A 13,523-nucleotide genomic window follows, 5' to 3' on the forward strand; every position below is an offset into this window, starting at 1 on the left:
AATTCAGCCATGCTGTGACTGTTCAGCTCTCTATTTTTATTATTCTGACAGTTATTGAAAAATCATTATCTTCTTCCTGAGAGAACCTGAAAAAAAGCTGAACCTTTATTTTTAAACTGCAATTATAAAAATGTTAGCTACACTATTTTTGTTTTCATCTTGGACATTTCAACAAATTACTGTGATTTTTCTCTAAATGGATAGCTGATTAATAAAATTAATAATAAATTATCATTTTAATGCTGTTGTAAGTAATTTCATTGCCAAATGACATCTGCTGAGGAATTAACCTAAAGTAAGCACTTATGGTTCTACTGAAATTAGAAGACCTTGGCAACATAAACCAGGATAAACACAGTCCTTTCTGCATGTCTTTAAGATGAACAGCTAATAAATTACGAACTACAATGGAAATATTTCAGGAGCAAAATACTAAAATCGATTTTCCAAAAGATACTTGCTCCAAGATTATAAAGTATGTTTAACTAATTCTTACATCTAAACAATGCTACTCATATTTGTCAAATTTCTAAGAGATGTTGATGGAATTTGAAGATCTTTCTTTATGACTAATTATGATATAACGACAAGCATCTCGATTTCTGAGACTGAATCAGGCTAACATTGAGTATTACCTGCAAACTCCCTGCGGTTCATCAGCAAAAGTGAAAACATAGCTTTACTCTAAAAAAAATTTCTCCCTTCATGTTTTAGTGATTCATGGATTTTCCTCTTTAATTTAAACTTAGATCAAGTCAGCCTGCTTTTAAATTAGCAAAATATGTTGAGAATAATTGTACTCTTAAATTAAAATATATAAGTATACTGATAAATCCCATGATAAAATATTATGCCATCTTATAATATTGGTTACAAAAACCCCAACAGTTCACAGACATCTCTCTACATGTAGTTTTTCTAGTGTCTTGTGATGTGGAGCTCATTAGAAGGCATTGTGCTCTAAATTCTGGGGGATTTTTCCATTCACTTTTCTTTACAAAAGAAATGCATTAAAATTGTATATATTTAAAATCAGTTCTTTTCACTTGAAACATGGCTGCTATCTCTGTTAAGAATAAGTAGGAAGCATAAATACTGTTTCTTAACAGTGTTGATAATCGAAGGCATTCAGATACCAGCATCAACAGACATACTGGACAAAACAAAACACCTGTGGACTATGTAAGCACAGGAATTTTTGCATCTCGTCAAGCGAATGAACGCCTGCTCCCCTACACATAGCCAGGAAAAATAAAAAAAACAGATCTAGAAGACAATTCAGAATTCTAGCCAGAACCCCATCCCTTCCCATGTTACCATTTCAACTCACTCAGTACTAAAATTTGAAAACACAAATGAAGTTACACTAAAACAGGCATATGCTCTTTGCCTTGTTTACATTTTTACTGGCATGGTATACAAAAACAAAATTGGAAGCAGAAGGCATGCAAGACTTCCCCACCCCACCCCCCCCAAATCTGTCATACTAAAATCACAACACAACATCCTGGACTCTGCAAGAACCACACTGGATTCTTCAAAAGCAACCCAATTTGGGCTTCTCTTGCCCCTTCAACTTATATATAAGCCAACAGGGAGTGATCAAAAATGGCTTTCCCTATTATACGCACATTATCAACAAATTACCATACTGGCAACAGGCCAAGAAGCAACTAGTGACCTGGCAAATGTCTTAAATTCAATACAAATAAACCTGCTCACTAAAGAGTGGCTTTAAGGTTTCCTTAGAAGAAACAGGGTTGCAAAAACATTGGACAGGAGAATCTAAGTTAACCACACTCTTCACAGTGTTAGTACAGGGAAGGGATCAGAGCCAGGACATTGATCTGCACACGGTAAAAGAAAAAAAAATACAAATAACAGTACTGATGTGAGTAATAACTTCACAGTCCTGACCTTTTGAGAAACAATTCCATTTCAGAGTGAGTGGAGTGGCAATAATACGATATGTTTGCATAGATTTGGCTGCAGGATTTTTATTACAGAATAAGAAAGAACTTAAAGATGCTACACGGTATGTGAAGTCTTTGATCCCCCCGCCACATAATTTAGTTATATTTATAAAACTGCTTAATAGTTAACTTTAAAAGGTCAAATATTTTTGAGTCTAATTAAAGTCATTTACTGACAGGAACCATTACAGCTTTCTTTTATTCTGATGATAATGCACTAGATGCTTTTAAGAATATTTATATACATACATATTGTATTTTACCTTTGTAAAAAAAATACATACTCCCTAGTTCCATTAGATTTCTATATACATGAAAAACATTTAAAAGAACAATTCAGTAATGCCATTAGTATTTCTTTAAGATTACACATCAAAGATCTCAGAAACACTCAGTTCAACTTGCGACTACACTCATATCCTACTTCAATACAAACCTGTGAACACAGAACCTCAGGACATAAAAGCCTGATTATTTAAAAGGGTATTCATTAGACTGCATTCCGCTGTGTAACGACACGTTTCAGTCTGACATACATAAATAACTCCCTTTCTAATAGGTCACATTACCAACTGCAATCTATCTTTTGTTGTACAATAACATTTATTCCCCCAAAGAAGGTACATGCAGAAAGCCCCCACTACATTTTCTAAGTATCAGTTTGGAATAAAATTTTCAAAATGTTCTAATGATTTAAGAGCCTACATTCTGTTTGCAAAACTAATGTAAACATTTGTTGACAAAAAAATCATGAAAATTCAGTGGGATGTAGGAGGCTTTGAAAACATTACACTTCAGCAATGGTTCATACCTTGACCACTAGCAAACCTAGATGGAAGTGGCCTGATCCAAGGAGTAAACATGCACCCAGAGGTAACAAAAAGGTTAAACACCTAAATACTTTGTTTTAAAGAGAAACCTCTGAAACACAAACTGTCATACCTTGAAGGGCACATTATATAATATTTTATTATAATGAAAAATTACTGTAAACATCTCCCTTATTTCACATTAATTACAGACAGGTGCTCTCAAATTTCCCCTCATATTGAATTTGTTAATTCCAGGAGCTCATAAACTCAATATACGGTATATTTTCACATTACAACAAACCAGATCTCACATTCAGTTCCAAGAAATAAGGAAACAGCTTGCTTCCCCAATTCCAACTGGGGAAAAAAGTCCTTCCATAATGCAAAACATACTGCTTCATTCCAGAGTCCACAGTCCTGAAACAGAACTGGGTTTTCCTAAGGGTATGAAAGTATCAAAAAAAAAAAAAAGAAAAAGTCACCACATAAACCTCTGGATTTCGTCACTATTTGGCCATTGGAATGTTCTGTTTAGAAAAAGATAAAAAGTTACTGCATTCACAACAATATAAAAAGCCAGCTCCAGAAGTTGTCTATATAGAGATGGAAATGGAATATTGAGCCTATACATTAAGAATGGCAAGATAAAGTAACGAAATTCTAGCAATTTTTGAGGAACTGTGACTGCTAATAAACACACAAAATACATTAAGATCCAGAATATCGATTTCGATTTTAGTGTATCAGCAAAACTCCAGCCAGCAAATATATAGACTGGAACTAATACATATTTTACAAGCTCATGTCTTTGGAAGACTTTTCTCCAGACATAGAATGTATAATGTCTGTTATCCGCTAGTAAATACTTATGCACATAGGTAAATTTCCAGATCAGGAATAAAGAGACGATGGCGATTAAGCTGTACTGCACAGGGTGCTTTCGTAATGACAGAAGGAATTTCCTGATTTTAGTTGGGGTCAATAAATGGGGGAATGAAAAAAAGACAGTAAAGGACAGAAAATAGAACAGCTGAGGAAAGTGCAAACAGGCTTCATGGCTACTTCTGTCACCAACAACTATTCCACCGTTGATGAGGAGAAAAACAAAGAACGCAGTTACTAGCATGATGTATGGCCAAGTTAAAGCAGTAAGTGTAAATAAGTTTTTAGGTGACATGAGATACTCAGTAAGAAACTGTAATATTCTGATCAAATCTGAAAATGATCCTTTCCTGGAAGAAATCTTTTCATCTTTCTTTTTCTGTAACTGTGTCTTCCAGGCTTCATTTAGCTTCTCTGCAACAACATTTCCAGCACAAAAAACTGCCCACACAATATTCGTCTGACGAAACATGAAGCCACAAAATCCAAGGAGAGCTGAAGTTTTATGGTTACCATAAAGGCACATTAAATAGGCAAAGAGAGTAAAAAATACTGATCCTGGGTCCGTATAATAAAGGAATGTAAAAAAATATAGGGTGGGAAACATTGCAAGAGTTAATGTAGACAAGATTCTCTGGAAACCAGACACAGCCTAGAGAAGAAGCAGAAAAATGTGGTTAGCAATGTCCAAAAAAATAAAATAAAATAAAATAAAATAAAATAAAATAAAATAAAATAAAATAAAATAAAATAAAATAAAATAAACAAACAAATAAAGAGTATCATTCTTGAGAATTCCATTCACACAATATAACATCTCTTATGCTCTTTGGTTCCATTACTGCACAAGCACACATGCTGTATTTTTGTTAACCTCCTGCTATGTTAATACAGAGTGTCAGACTATACAATGTTAAAAGACAAATGAAAGTACAGAACATTATTGCAGGTGAGTTAAAAATATGACAACAAAAATACACCAACTTCTTCATACGTCAGGTGTTCACATAGTTGTCGCATTAAAATCATTGTGGGAGTATAATTGCTCCCACACTTAGGATAAAAGAGCTGCAATAACGGGCAAAAGAAAAGAAAAAGAAATTTCAATGTTTTATGCCCCTGCAATCTCATCATCACATTCTGTTTACTTGTCAGACAGCAGAATACATCATTCTATGCTTATACTATTGCCTCTTTTGAAGCCAGTCCACAGAACGGCCAGTTCCAAGTTTCTAATCTTTGGTGCAGCTTTTATTGTTTATCTTCATTATAATTCATGAGTTAGAAAAGAAACTTTAAAGAAGGTAGGAGACCATGCAGTTAAAAACTCCTCCCAATTATCCCACTCACTACATGAAGCAACGCAATTCATAACATTAAAAAACGTTGCACGATGTTTCTGAATGATGTAGCGTGGGGTGAAACAGCCAGTCACCACCTTACAGAATAGAGGAGCAGAGAAAATGCTGAGTTCAAAGATGTGCCAACCATGCAAGTACATTTTCTAATGCTTAGACTACTGTCATGAAACCTTTTGTTTTCTCACATTTATATTTCCACCTCCAAGCATAAAATTAAAATTGTTCTGAAAGTGGAAACAATTTATTGAATTTGACCCAATTCTGTATAGTCTTATCATGTGCTTAAACATGAAGAGTCTCCTGTAAGAAAATACATTAGAAGAAATTTTTTTTATAGTAAAGGAATCCTTCAGTTATCAGGGAACAGGAAAAAATGTTCTTATGGTTAAAAGTGAAACTAAAGAACTTCACTAAGGTGAAAGATTTTGAATAGGCCATTAACCACTGGAACAATTTACCTACTGCAGTGGTGGATGCTCCACCACTTTAAACATACGTATTCTTGCACCCAAGTTGAACTGTTATGGTCCGGATGGGTGGACAGCTAGGCAGGTAAAAACTGGCTGGATGGTTAACTGGTCACACTCCATCCAAAGGCAAGTGTAACAACCAGAGTACCACAGGGATCTATACTGGGACCTGTCCTGTTTAACATCTTTATCACTGACTTGAAGGCAGCGAGACTATGCTCTCACCAAGTCTGCAGATGACACTAAACTGGGGGGACCAGGCAAGACGCTAAAGAGCAGAGTTGCCATCCAGAGTGACCTAGACAGGCTGGAGGAATGGGGCAACAGAAATATTATGAAATTCAAAAAGGACAAATGCAAACGCCTGCAACCGGAAAGGAAGAAATCCCCACAATTATATAGGCTGAGCACGGAGTAGCTGAGGAGCTGTTGCTCTGTGGAAAGGGACCTGGGGGTCTCAGCAGACAGCGAAGTGAACATGAGCCAGCAGCATGCCTTTGCACTAAGGAAGAGCGACAGCTGCCTGGGCTGCATTAACAAGAGCACAGCAGCAGATCAAGGGAAATGATTATCCCTCTTTACTCTATTTGTTAGGCTGCGCCTAGAACACCACATCCAATTTCGTGCCCTGTGATACAAAAAAGGCAGTAGTAAACTGGAGCAATGGCAAAAGGCCACCGACACAGTTGAGGGCTGGAGCACTTGCCCTGAGAGTAGAGGCTGAGGCCGCTGGCCTTGTTCAGCCTGGAAAATAGATGGCTTGGGGGGACTGAACAGCAGCCTACCAATACCTGTGAGGACGTCAACAGGTAAAGGGAGCCAGGTTCCTCAAAGTGGTACACAGCGGGAGGACAAGAGACCACAGTCATAAAGTGAAATGAGTGGCTCAGACTGGATCTAAGAAAAACCTGCTTTACCATCAGGCCAGTCAGGCATGGAGCAGGTTGCCCAGAGAGGGTGTGCAGTCACTCTCCATCCTTGGAGAGTTTTCCAGGCCCCAACCCTGAGCAATGTGGTCTGACCTCAGGGCTGGCCTGCTTTGAGCTGGAGGGCCTCCTAAGGTCTCTCCCAACCTGAATCATTCTCCAATTCTTTCCAAGTCGAATTATTCTCCGGTTCTAAATATTGACATCAAACCTGGTATCTTTCTAAAGAACACACTTTAGTTTAAATGCAGCTCACAGGGCTTCACTCAGGATTCACTGGTTGAAGTTTTGTGTAGAGTCTTAAGCAATTCCAACTAGATGAGCATCCAGACCTTTGGACAGTAAGTCTATAAGCATACTAACTTTAACTTTTATTTCAATGGGACTACTTATAGTTATGCACAAGAGTAAATTTTTACAGGATTGCACCCTGAGGGAGAAAACAGATATTAAAAAAGTTTAGAGAAAAGCAATGTGCCTCCTTGGCCAAACTAGTAGTAGTACTTGCAGTTATCTAAAACTGAGGACAGCTCACATATGCAGCGAAGCGAATATACACAGAGCCATCAAAACTGCTTGTACAAGTGCATAAAATTATTTTACTTTGACCCTACCTTATTCTTCTGATGGATCTTGAACAGCAGTAAATACAGTAAGTAGAAGTTCCCCGCACTGAAAAGGAGGTTAATAAACCTGAGCATTCCCACAGAGCAGACGATGCTTCCCGTCCAGCCGAAGAGCCACGCCGCGGGCTTCACCACTCCCACCGAGACCAGGTACAAGCCCGGCAGCGTGGTGATCATGGGGTCCCACTGGAAAGCGGAGAGAGAAACAGGGTTATGGACCCGCTACCGCACCAAAAAGGGACCAGAGACGCGCGACGGGTTACGATATACCATCCCCACCCACGCCCCGTTTTGTTAGCGTGGATGTTTAGCGAATTTCTGGCATTATTAGACTGACATTTGTGAGCGCTTTGTATCTTGCCCGGCGCACTACTGCATCACCAGGTAACACAAAGCAGAAACCAGCGTTTTGGACAGGAGCGACTTCAAACGATTCCCTTTGCAAAGCGCCCACGCTACGTTTGCAGAAATCGCCGACCCTGACTGGAAAGCAGGGGCCGGGAGGGCGGCGGCGCAGCACCTGGAGGAAGCGGCCGTGGCAGTAGGCCTGCGCCTGGGGGACGTGGAAGGCCTCGTCCATGTAGGGCCCGCGCTGGCGGCGGTTGATCACCGCGAAGAGCAGGCACGACAGCAGGAAGGCGCCGCTCATGGCGGCGGTGAAGCCGTGGGCCTCGGACCGCTGCATGCCGCCGCCGCCGGCTCCGCCGCCGCGCTGGCCGGGAAGGGGCCGCCCTTCCGGCAAGGGCTGGCCGCGGGGAGGAGGGGCCTGGCGGCGCGGGGCCGCGGCGGCGCTCGGCGGGCAGCGGTGAGGGGCCGGGGGCGCGGTGGCGGCCGGGGCGGGAGGGCGGCCGGCCGGGCGGGCGGAGCCAGGCGCGGGCGGCGGCTCCCCTCAGCGCGGCCGCTGCCGGGCGGGCGGGAAGGGGCGAGGAGGGCGGCGGGCGGGAGGTGCGGCCTGCCTCCGGAGGGGGCCGCACGCGTGGGGTTTCCCCTCTGAGGAGCGTTGAAAACCGTATGTGAGCGGTTGCGTGTTATTAAAATTCTGTTTTATCCGAGACAGGAGCGGGTGCGTCTTTGTGTAATCGTTACCCTGGCAAGCGCCGTAGGGCTGGTGCTGCCGAGATGGAGGTGACGCATCCGCTGGAGCTGTTCCCTGGCTGCAGCGTGACTCTCCTCCTCTTTAACCACGTGAAGAATGCCGCCGCTCTGAGGAGAAAAGCCATGGAAGGAGCCATTGAGGGAGCGTTAATAAACCCTGCAATGGTGAGTGAATGCGTGCTTGTGTCGCCCTGTTCGGACTGCATCGTAGTTTTGAAGGCAGCGTGGAAATCCTTCTCTGCAGGACCTGCGTGAGAAACGACCAGTGTTTGTAATCCCTGTCACACAACTTGCTGTACACACACTTCGCTTTCTCTGCGCAAACGCCCCTCCTTTGATGTCATTGGTGTTGTACCCGTGTGAGGGTTCGTCTGTGTAGAAGAGCGGGCCTTGGCAGGATTCGCCAAAACAGTTGTCGTGATTCACTTCGCACCCTACTCGGTGGAGCTTTATAAATCTACTTCCATCTGTAAAATGTAGTACTAATTGTTAATACTCTGTCAAAAATCACCACTGTTTGGGGGCTTTGTTCTCATTGAAACTCATAACTAGTTTCTGAATCTAGTCTTTCTTTGTTAAAATTAGCAAGGTGGTAGTTAGGGAAGGGAAAAAAAAGAATCTACTCTGGCAATCTACTGACAGAAGATTTATTAAGGTGATTCTTTTTTCAGAAGATCTCAGTAAGCTGATGGAGAGAGTGTAATCTTTATTTTTACGTCAAGTATTACCCCGCTCAGTAAATAATCACATTGACTTCGGAAGAGCAAGAATTGCTAAAATAACTTGCAGAATACTGTATTGCTGATTTCCATGATTGCAGACTTAGGCTATCAAAATTAAGTGGTCAGGATTTTTTCAGAGTTCAAAACAGTATGTTAAATTTCTGTTTAACTTCTCTTGTGTTTTACAGATTGTAGATCCTTTTCAAATTCTTGTGGCAGCCAACAAAGCAGTTCATCTACACAAGATAGGTAAAATGAAGACCAGAACTCTCTATGCAGAAATTATTTTCAGCCTTTCACCAAACAACAATGTAAGATTTACTGAACAGATGTCTTTTTTTGCCAGAGAAACTTGCTAAGATCCATGCAGCCAACCTAAATATAGGTATTCACTTAACTGTTTACGTGGCTACTAATAGAAGTTACTGTTATTTTTAATAACACTAGTATGCTATTATCTCTTCTGGCTCGTCAGAATTCCAATAATGTGAAATGTGTGTCAATTTATACTCTCCGTGTATTTGACCTGGTAACTGAAAAGGTTGCTTATATGTAGTGAGAAAGTGACTCATAATATTTTGATATTTTTCATGTTTTCTTAGATTTCAGATGCATTTAAAAAGTTCGGCATTTCAGACAGTGACACAGCAGTACTTATTGTTCTGGTTGTGGACGGAGATAAAACTGTAAATCTGGAAGATATAGCATCTCAGGTAGAAGGCCAACAGGTTTCTCTAGATGAACTCCCCCAACTAACAGACACTGCCAAAGTTAAAAAGGTATGTAACCAAAAGAGATGACTGGCATAGAGAAAAGGGATAATTTATTTGATTGTCTGATTAAATATCAGTGGACAGAATTAACTTAGGGTTTGTATGTCTTCAGCACAACTGGAAACTTGTTTTAAGTGAAGCTTGATTATTTCTTTCTTATAATTTTTTTACTCGAAAAAAATTCTAGTTGTCACACCCTGACATCACAAATTTTAAGTCATCAAATTCTTAACATTGTCAGGAAGTTGGAACATAAAAATAAATTCCAGATTGCTGCCTACCATTCAGGCACTTTTACTTCCTGTTTTCTCAGGCAAATATCCATTTAGTTAAAAATAGATTTTCAGCCCTGAACAGTTTCATAATCTTAAGCACATAAATGGTCCCAGCATGGGCGGCTAAAATAAAAATGTGTTGATTAGCTACTAGGAGCTGTGTTAGGGCATGTGTGCTCTTAACAGATTACTATGTGCTAGATAGGTGTCTTGAAGCATATGTGTTCCACTTGATAAAATTCAGGTAGCTTGAATCATCTTGATCATGTCCGTCAAAGTAATGATGGGAGACATATGATTAAAATTGGACAAAGCGTTACAACATGTAGAGCTAAAAGTGCTGCTCTCATTCAGTTTCCTAGCTTTCGTTTGTCTCTTGCAGTTTCAAAGTTTGCTTGGTTCCTCAGTGCCAATTTTGTCTTCCAGGCAAGACAAGATAGGAATTTCTAATGCAAAAAGTAGGGGAGAGGGGGAAATCTTTTCTTGTGTATATATTTTTAGCAGATATGTGATCAATTTTTTTTTCCCTTAGACAGCTTTTGTGTTTTTCTTTTTTTTCTGCAGATGTACAAAGTTACTCCGCAGGAAGAAAAAATTGGCACCTTATTGGATAGTATTGTTTGCAGAATGTCAACAAAAGATGTTTTATGAAAATGTGGAAATAAATTTTTTTTAAAGGAAAAAGAGGGCTTTTTAAGATGTAAAAACTTCATTGCCATTTGTCCTGCATTTCAGAGAAAGTGGTGTAGTACAGAGTAGTTGGATGACACCTGGGCTGTAACGATGGAATAGAATCATAGAATGCTTTGGGATGGAAGAGACCTTTAAAGGTCATCTAGTCCATCGCCCCTGCAGTTGGCAGGGGCATCTTCACCTTCATCAGGTTGCTCAGAGCCCCATCCAGCCTGGCCTTGAATGTTTCCAAGGATGGAGCATCTACCACCTCTCTGGGCAACCTGTTCCAGTGTTTCACCACCCTCATGAAAATTTTTTTCCTTGTGTTTAGTCTAAATCTACCCTCCTTTAGTTTAAAACCATTACCCCTGGTCCTGTTGCAGCAGGCCTTGCTAAAAAGACTATCCTCATCTTTCTTGTAGGCCCCCTTTAAGTATTGAAAGGCTGCAGTAAGGTCTCTCTGCAGCCTTGTCTTCTCCAAGCTGAACAACCCGAATTCTCTCAGCCTTTCCTCATAGCAGAGGTGCTCCATCCCTCTGATCATTTTTGTGGCCCTCTGGACCCTCTCCAACAGGTCCATGTCCTTCCTGTGCTGAGGACCCCAGAGCTGGACGCAGTACTGCAGGTGGGGTCTCACCAGAGCAGAGTAGAGGGGCAGAATCGCCTCCCTTGAGGTGACATAAACTATAAATGAGCAAGCTTGGCTATGGTGGTAATCTGAGCTGTATTCTAAGCACAGAGAGCAATCCTGCCTTGCAAAGCAAAATTTGCCATGGGCATTTCTGTCCATTTTCTTATCGAGAAAAAAATAATCACTTTTGCCAGTACCCTAAGCTGATCATAAACAGAAGGCTTGGAAAGCTGTACTTCTCTCTTTCATGAAATGTTTTGCTAGTCCCAGATAGGATTCAAACATTGTAAATAATTTTTATTAACCCTACCCTGATTTGTTTTGTTTTGGCACCCCTGACATGATATAGAATCATATAATCATAGAATCGTTAAGGTTGGAAAGGACCTCTGAGACCATCGAGCCCAACCTGTTAACCTAACTGCCTGGTCCACCTCTAAACTATGTCCCTAAGGACCACTACTGCCAGAAAAGCTGTCTCTGGGGCATGAAGTATTGCTGATGGACTAGAAAAAGGGAAGTTTCCATGAACGATCAGCAGTGCCCCTCTTTTTGCTAATGGGACAGTCGCTGCCCGCCCTTTGGGAACGGGCAGGGGCGGGAGTGGCACCGTGGCACCTGGTTGCGGGGCGGTGTGGAGCAGGGACATCAGAGATGTGCAGAACAACGAATAAGGTCAGTATGGGTGATGCTATGGTAATGTCAGCACCTGACAATCTGACATCACTGGATGCAGCGTGCTGCTGAGGTAGTGGTGTGTTGCTGTGGTACTTCAGTGTTGGCGTTAAAGGATAGTGAGAGGTGCTTTTACTTCAGAACACTGAATTATGCATGGTGATGTTGAGTTCCTAGGGCCTGGTTCCGGGTTCAGAATTCACAGAGAAATTTGCACCATAGATTTATTCACTTAAATTGTCGATATAACTTAGCATTCTGAAAGGATCATTTGAACTCATTTTGTTGAGCCAGTGTTAGGAAAGGCCATCAAAGAGATCTAAAAAGAATATTGATTTCCAGTAGTAACCAGGTCCAACAGCCCTGCGTGAGTATCATTTAATCACATGCAGGTATCCCGTTTAAGAAAAATTACTGTCCTAATTAGGTAGAAATCCATACTATTTGCTATTGTTATATTGTATTGTTTTTCTGGGACGTGTATAAAACTGTATAGCTGCCTGCATTTTTGTTTTTTTTTCCTAATGTTCTCTGAGGTATTACAATTTGTGTACTTACAAGATATTTGGAAGAGTATGCCCCAGATTCTCACACACAGTGTTTGGGAAAACAAAATATATTTTGAGGGAGAGGCAAGTCTGAGTTAGAGTTGAAATGTTATTCACTACAGTAAACAGACCAGCAAACTGACATATAGACCTAGTATTGTCTGTGTTTCTGTATTTATTATGGAAATCCCTAGCTTCTGTTTTGCATTTTAATTTTGGTTAATTCTTCCCTCAATTAAAACACAGTAGTACAAATACCGTCCTTTTCTTACCAACCAAATCAATGGCAAAATACTTACCAAGGGAATTACAAGGTTTATCAAAAGAAATGATTCAGGAGAAATGTCTGTGCTGATTTCTTGATTTAAACATGGTTTTACGGAATGTATCATCCTCTAAAGAGAAGTGTGAGGCAGCAGTAAAAAATGGAGCTTGGAAGGGCTTGAGTCTTTTGAAGTAAAACGTGTGTAACATCAGCATGTGAGAATGACCATGGAAAATAAAAGACTTGTTTTCCTTTTCCGACAGTCCCGTTGGTACATGGAGTATATCACCAGATTTGCTGGCTGAACTGCTGACATTGTTTTTGGTAGCTTAAAATAACAGCAGGCAGGTATGCTTAAACCACAGCCTTTTTTGAACATGTGTAAAACAGCAGTCTGGTCTGTTTAATATAGGAGAAATATTAATAAAAAGATAGCTGCGTAACAATTGATACACAAGTTACAAACTTGGGTTCCCAGTTTCTAATTCTTGTCAGTCTGTTTCATTGGTGTAGAAACAGTAAATAGTTTGTTACTGTTGACATGAGTTAAATTACGAAATTGTGATTTACTGTGAGACCCGAATGAGCTCTTTTCATGGGTGGATTTACTGGAAATGATTTTGGGAGCTGAAGCCTCCCTAGTATCCTTCAGTCAGGCAGATGATTTGGGTCTGTTGGCAGTGAAGACTTGCCATTGCCTTGCAAGACCACAGTCTTCCCCTAGTCCTAGTTGTATTATCTAAGTTAAACAAATTATTTACAAAAATCTGTAATAAATGTTGATTTTGTTGACCCTGCAAAGTTACACTTGTCT

At 40.5% G+C, this 13,523-nt stretch overlaps 2 protein-coding genes across 2 annotated transcripts; one reads left to right on the top strand and one right to left on the bottom strand.

The window, feature by feature from the left end:
* Window positions 1-1,466: 1,466 nt before the first annotated feature.
* On the bottom strand, window positions 1,467-7,845 carry ALG10 (ALG10 alpha-1,2-glucosyltransferase). Its single transcript, XM_009462953.2, has 3 exons — window positions 7,571-7,845; window positions 7,039-7,236; window positions 1,467-4,319 (listed from the first exon to the last, which is right to left on the bottom strand). Exons 1-3 carry the CDS (start codon window positions 7,733-7,735, stop codon window positions 3,264-3,266), a joined length of 1,419 nt encoding a protein of 472 aa, XP_009461228.2. The 5' UTR covers window positions 7,736-7,845; the 3' UTR covers window positions 1,467-3,263.
* On the top strand, window positions 7,727-10,601 carry TPRKB (TP53RK binding protein). The gene is made up of 5 exons (XM_087766718.1): window positions 7,727-7,855; window positions 8,108-8,310; window positions 9,056-9,178; window positions 9,470-9,646; window positions 10,480-10,601. The coding sequence occupies exons 2-5, from the start codon at window positions 8,170-8,172 to the stop codon at window positions 10,564-10,566; spliced, it is 528 nt and encodes a 175-aa protein (XP_087622844.1). The 5' UTR covers window positions 7,727-7,855; window positions 8,108-8,169; the 3' UTR covers window positions 10,567-10,601.
* The last annotated feature ends 2,922 nt before the right edge of the window (window positions 10,602-13,523 follow it).

Source organism: Nipponia nippon, unplaced genomic scaffold (assembly GCF_047370975.1).
Source record: "Nipponia nippon isolate SJK-2023a ecotype South Korea unplaced genomic scaffold, ASM4737097v1 scaffold_3, whole genome shotgun sequence".
NCBI lineage: Eukaryota > Metazoa > Chordata > Aves > Pelecaniformes > Threskiornithidae > Nipponia > Nipponia nippon.

Coding starts and splice junctions, on each gene's coding strand:
- ALG10 (XM_009462953.2), bottom strand. CDS start 7,735: ATGCAGCGGTCCGAGGCCCACGGCTTCACCGCCGCCATGAGCGGCGCC. Junction 7,237..7,570: donor GCCACGGCCGCTTCCTCCAG/GTGCTGCGCCGC, acceptor TCCGCTTTCCAG/TGGGACCCCATGATCACCAC. Junction 4,320..7,038: donor AGATCCATCAGAAGAATAAG/GTAGGGTCAAAG, acceptor CTTCTTCTCTAG/GCTGTGTCTGGTTTCCAGAG.
- TPRKB (XM_087766718.1), top strand. CDS start 8,170: ATGGAGGTGACGCATCCGCTGGAGCTGTTCCCTGGCTGCAGCGTGACT. Junction 8,311..9,055: donor CGTTAATAAACCCTGCAATG/GTGAGTGAATGC, acceptor TGTGTTTTACAG/ATTGTAGATCCTTTTCAAAT. Junction 9,647..10,479: donor ACACTGCCAAAGTTAAAAAG/GTATGTAACCAA, acceptor TTTTTTCTGCAG/ATGTACAAAGTTACTCCGCA.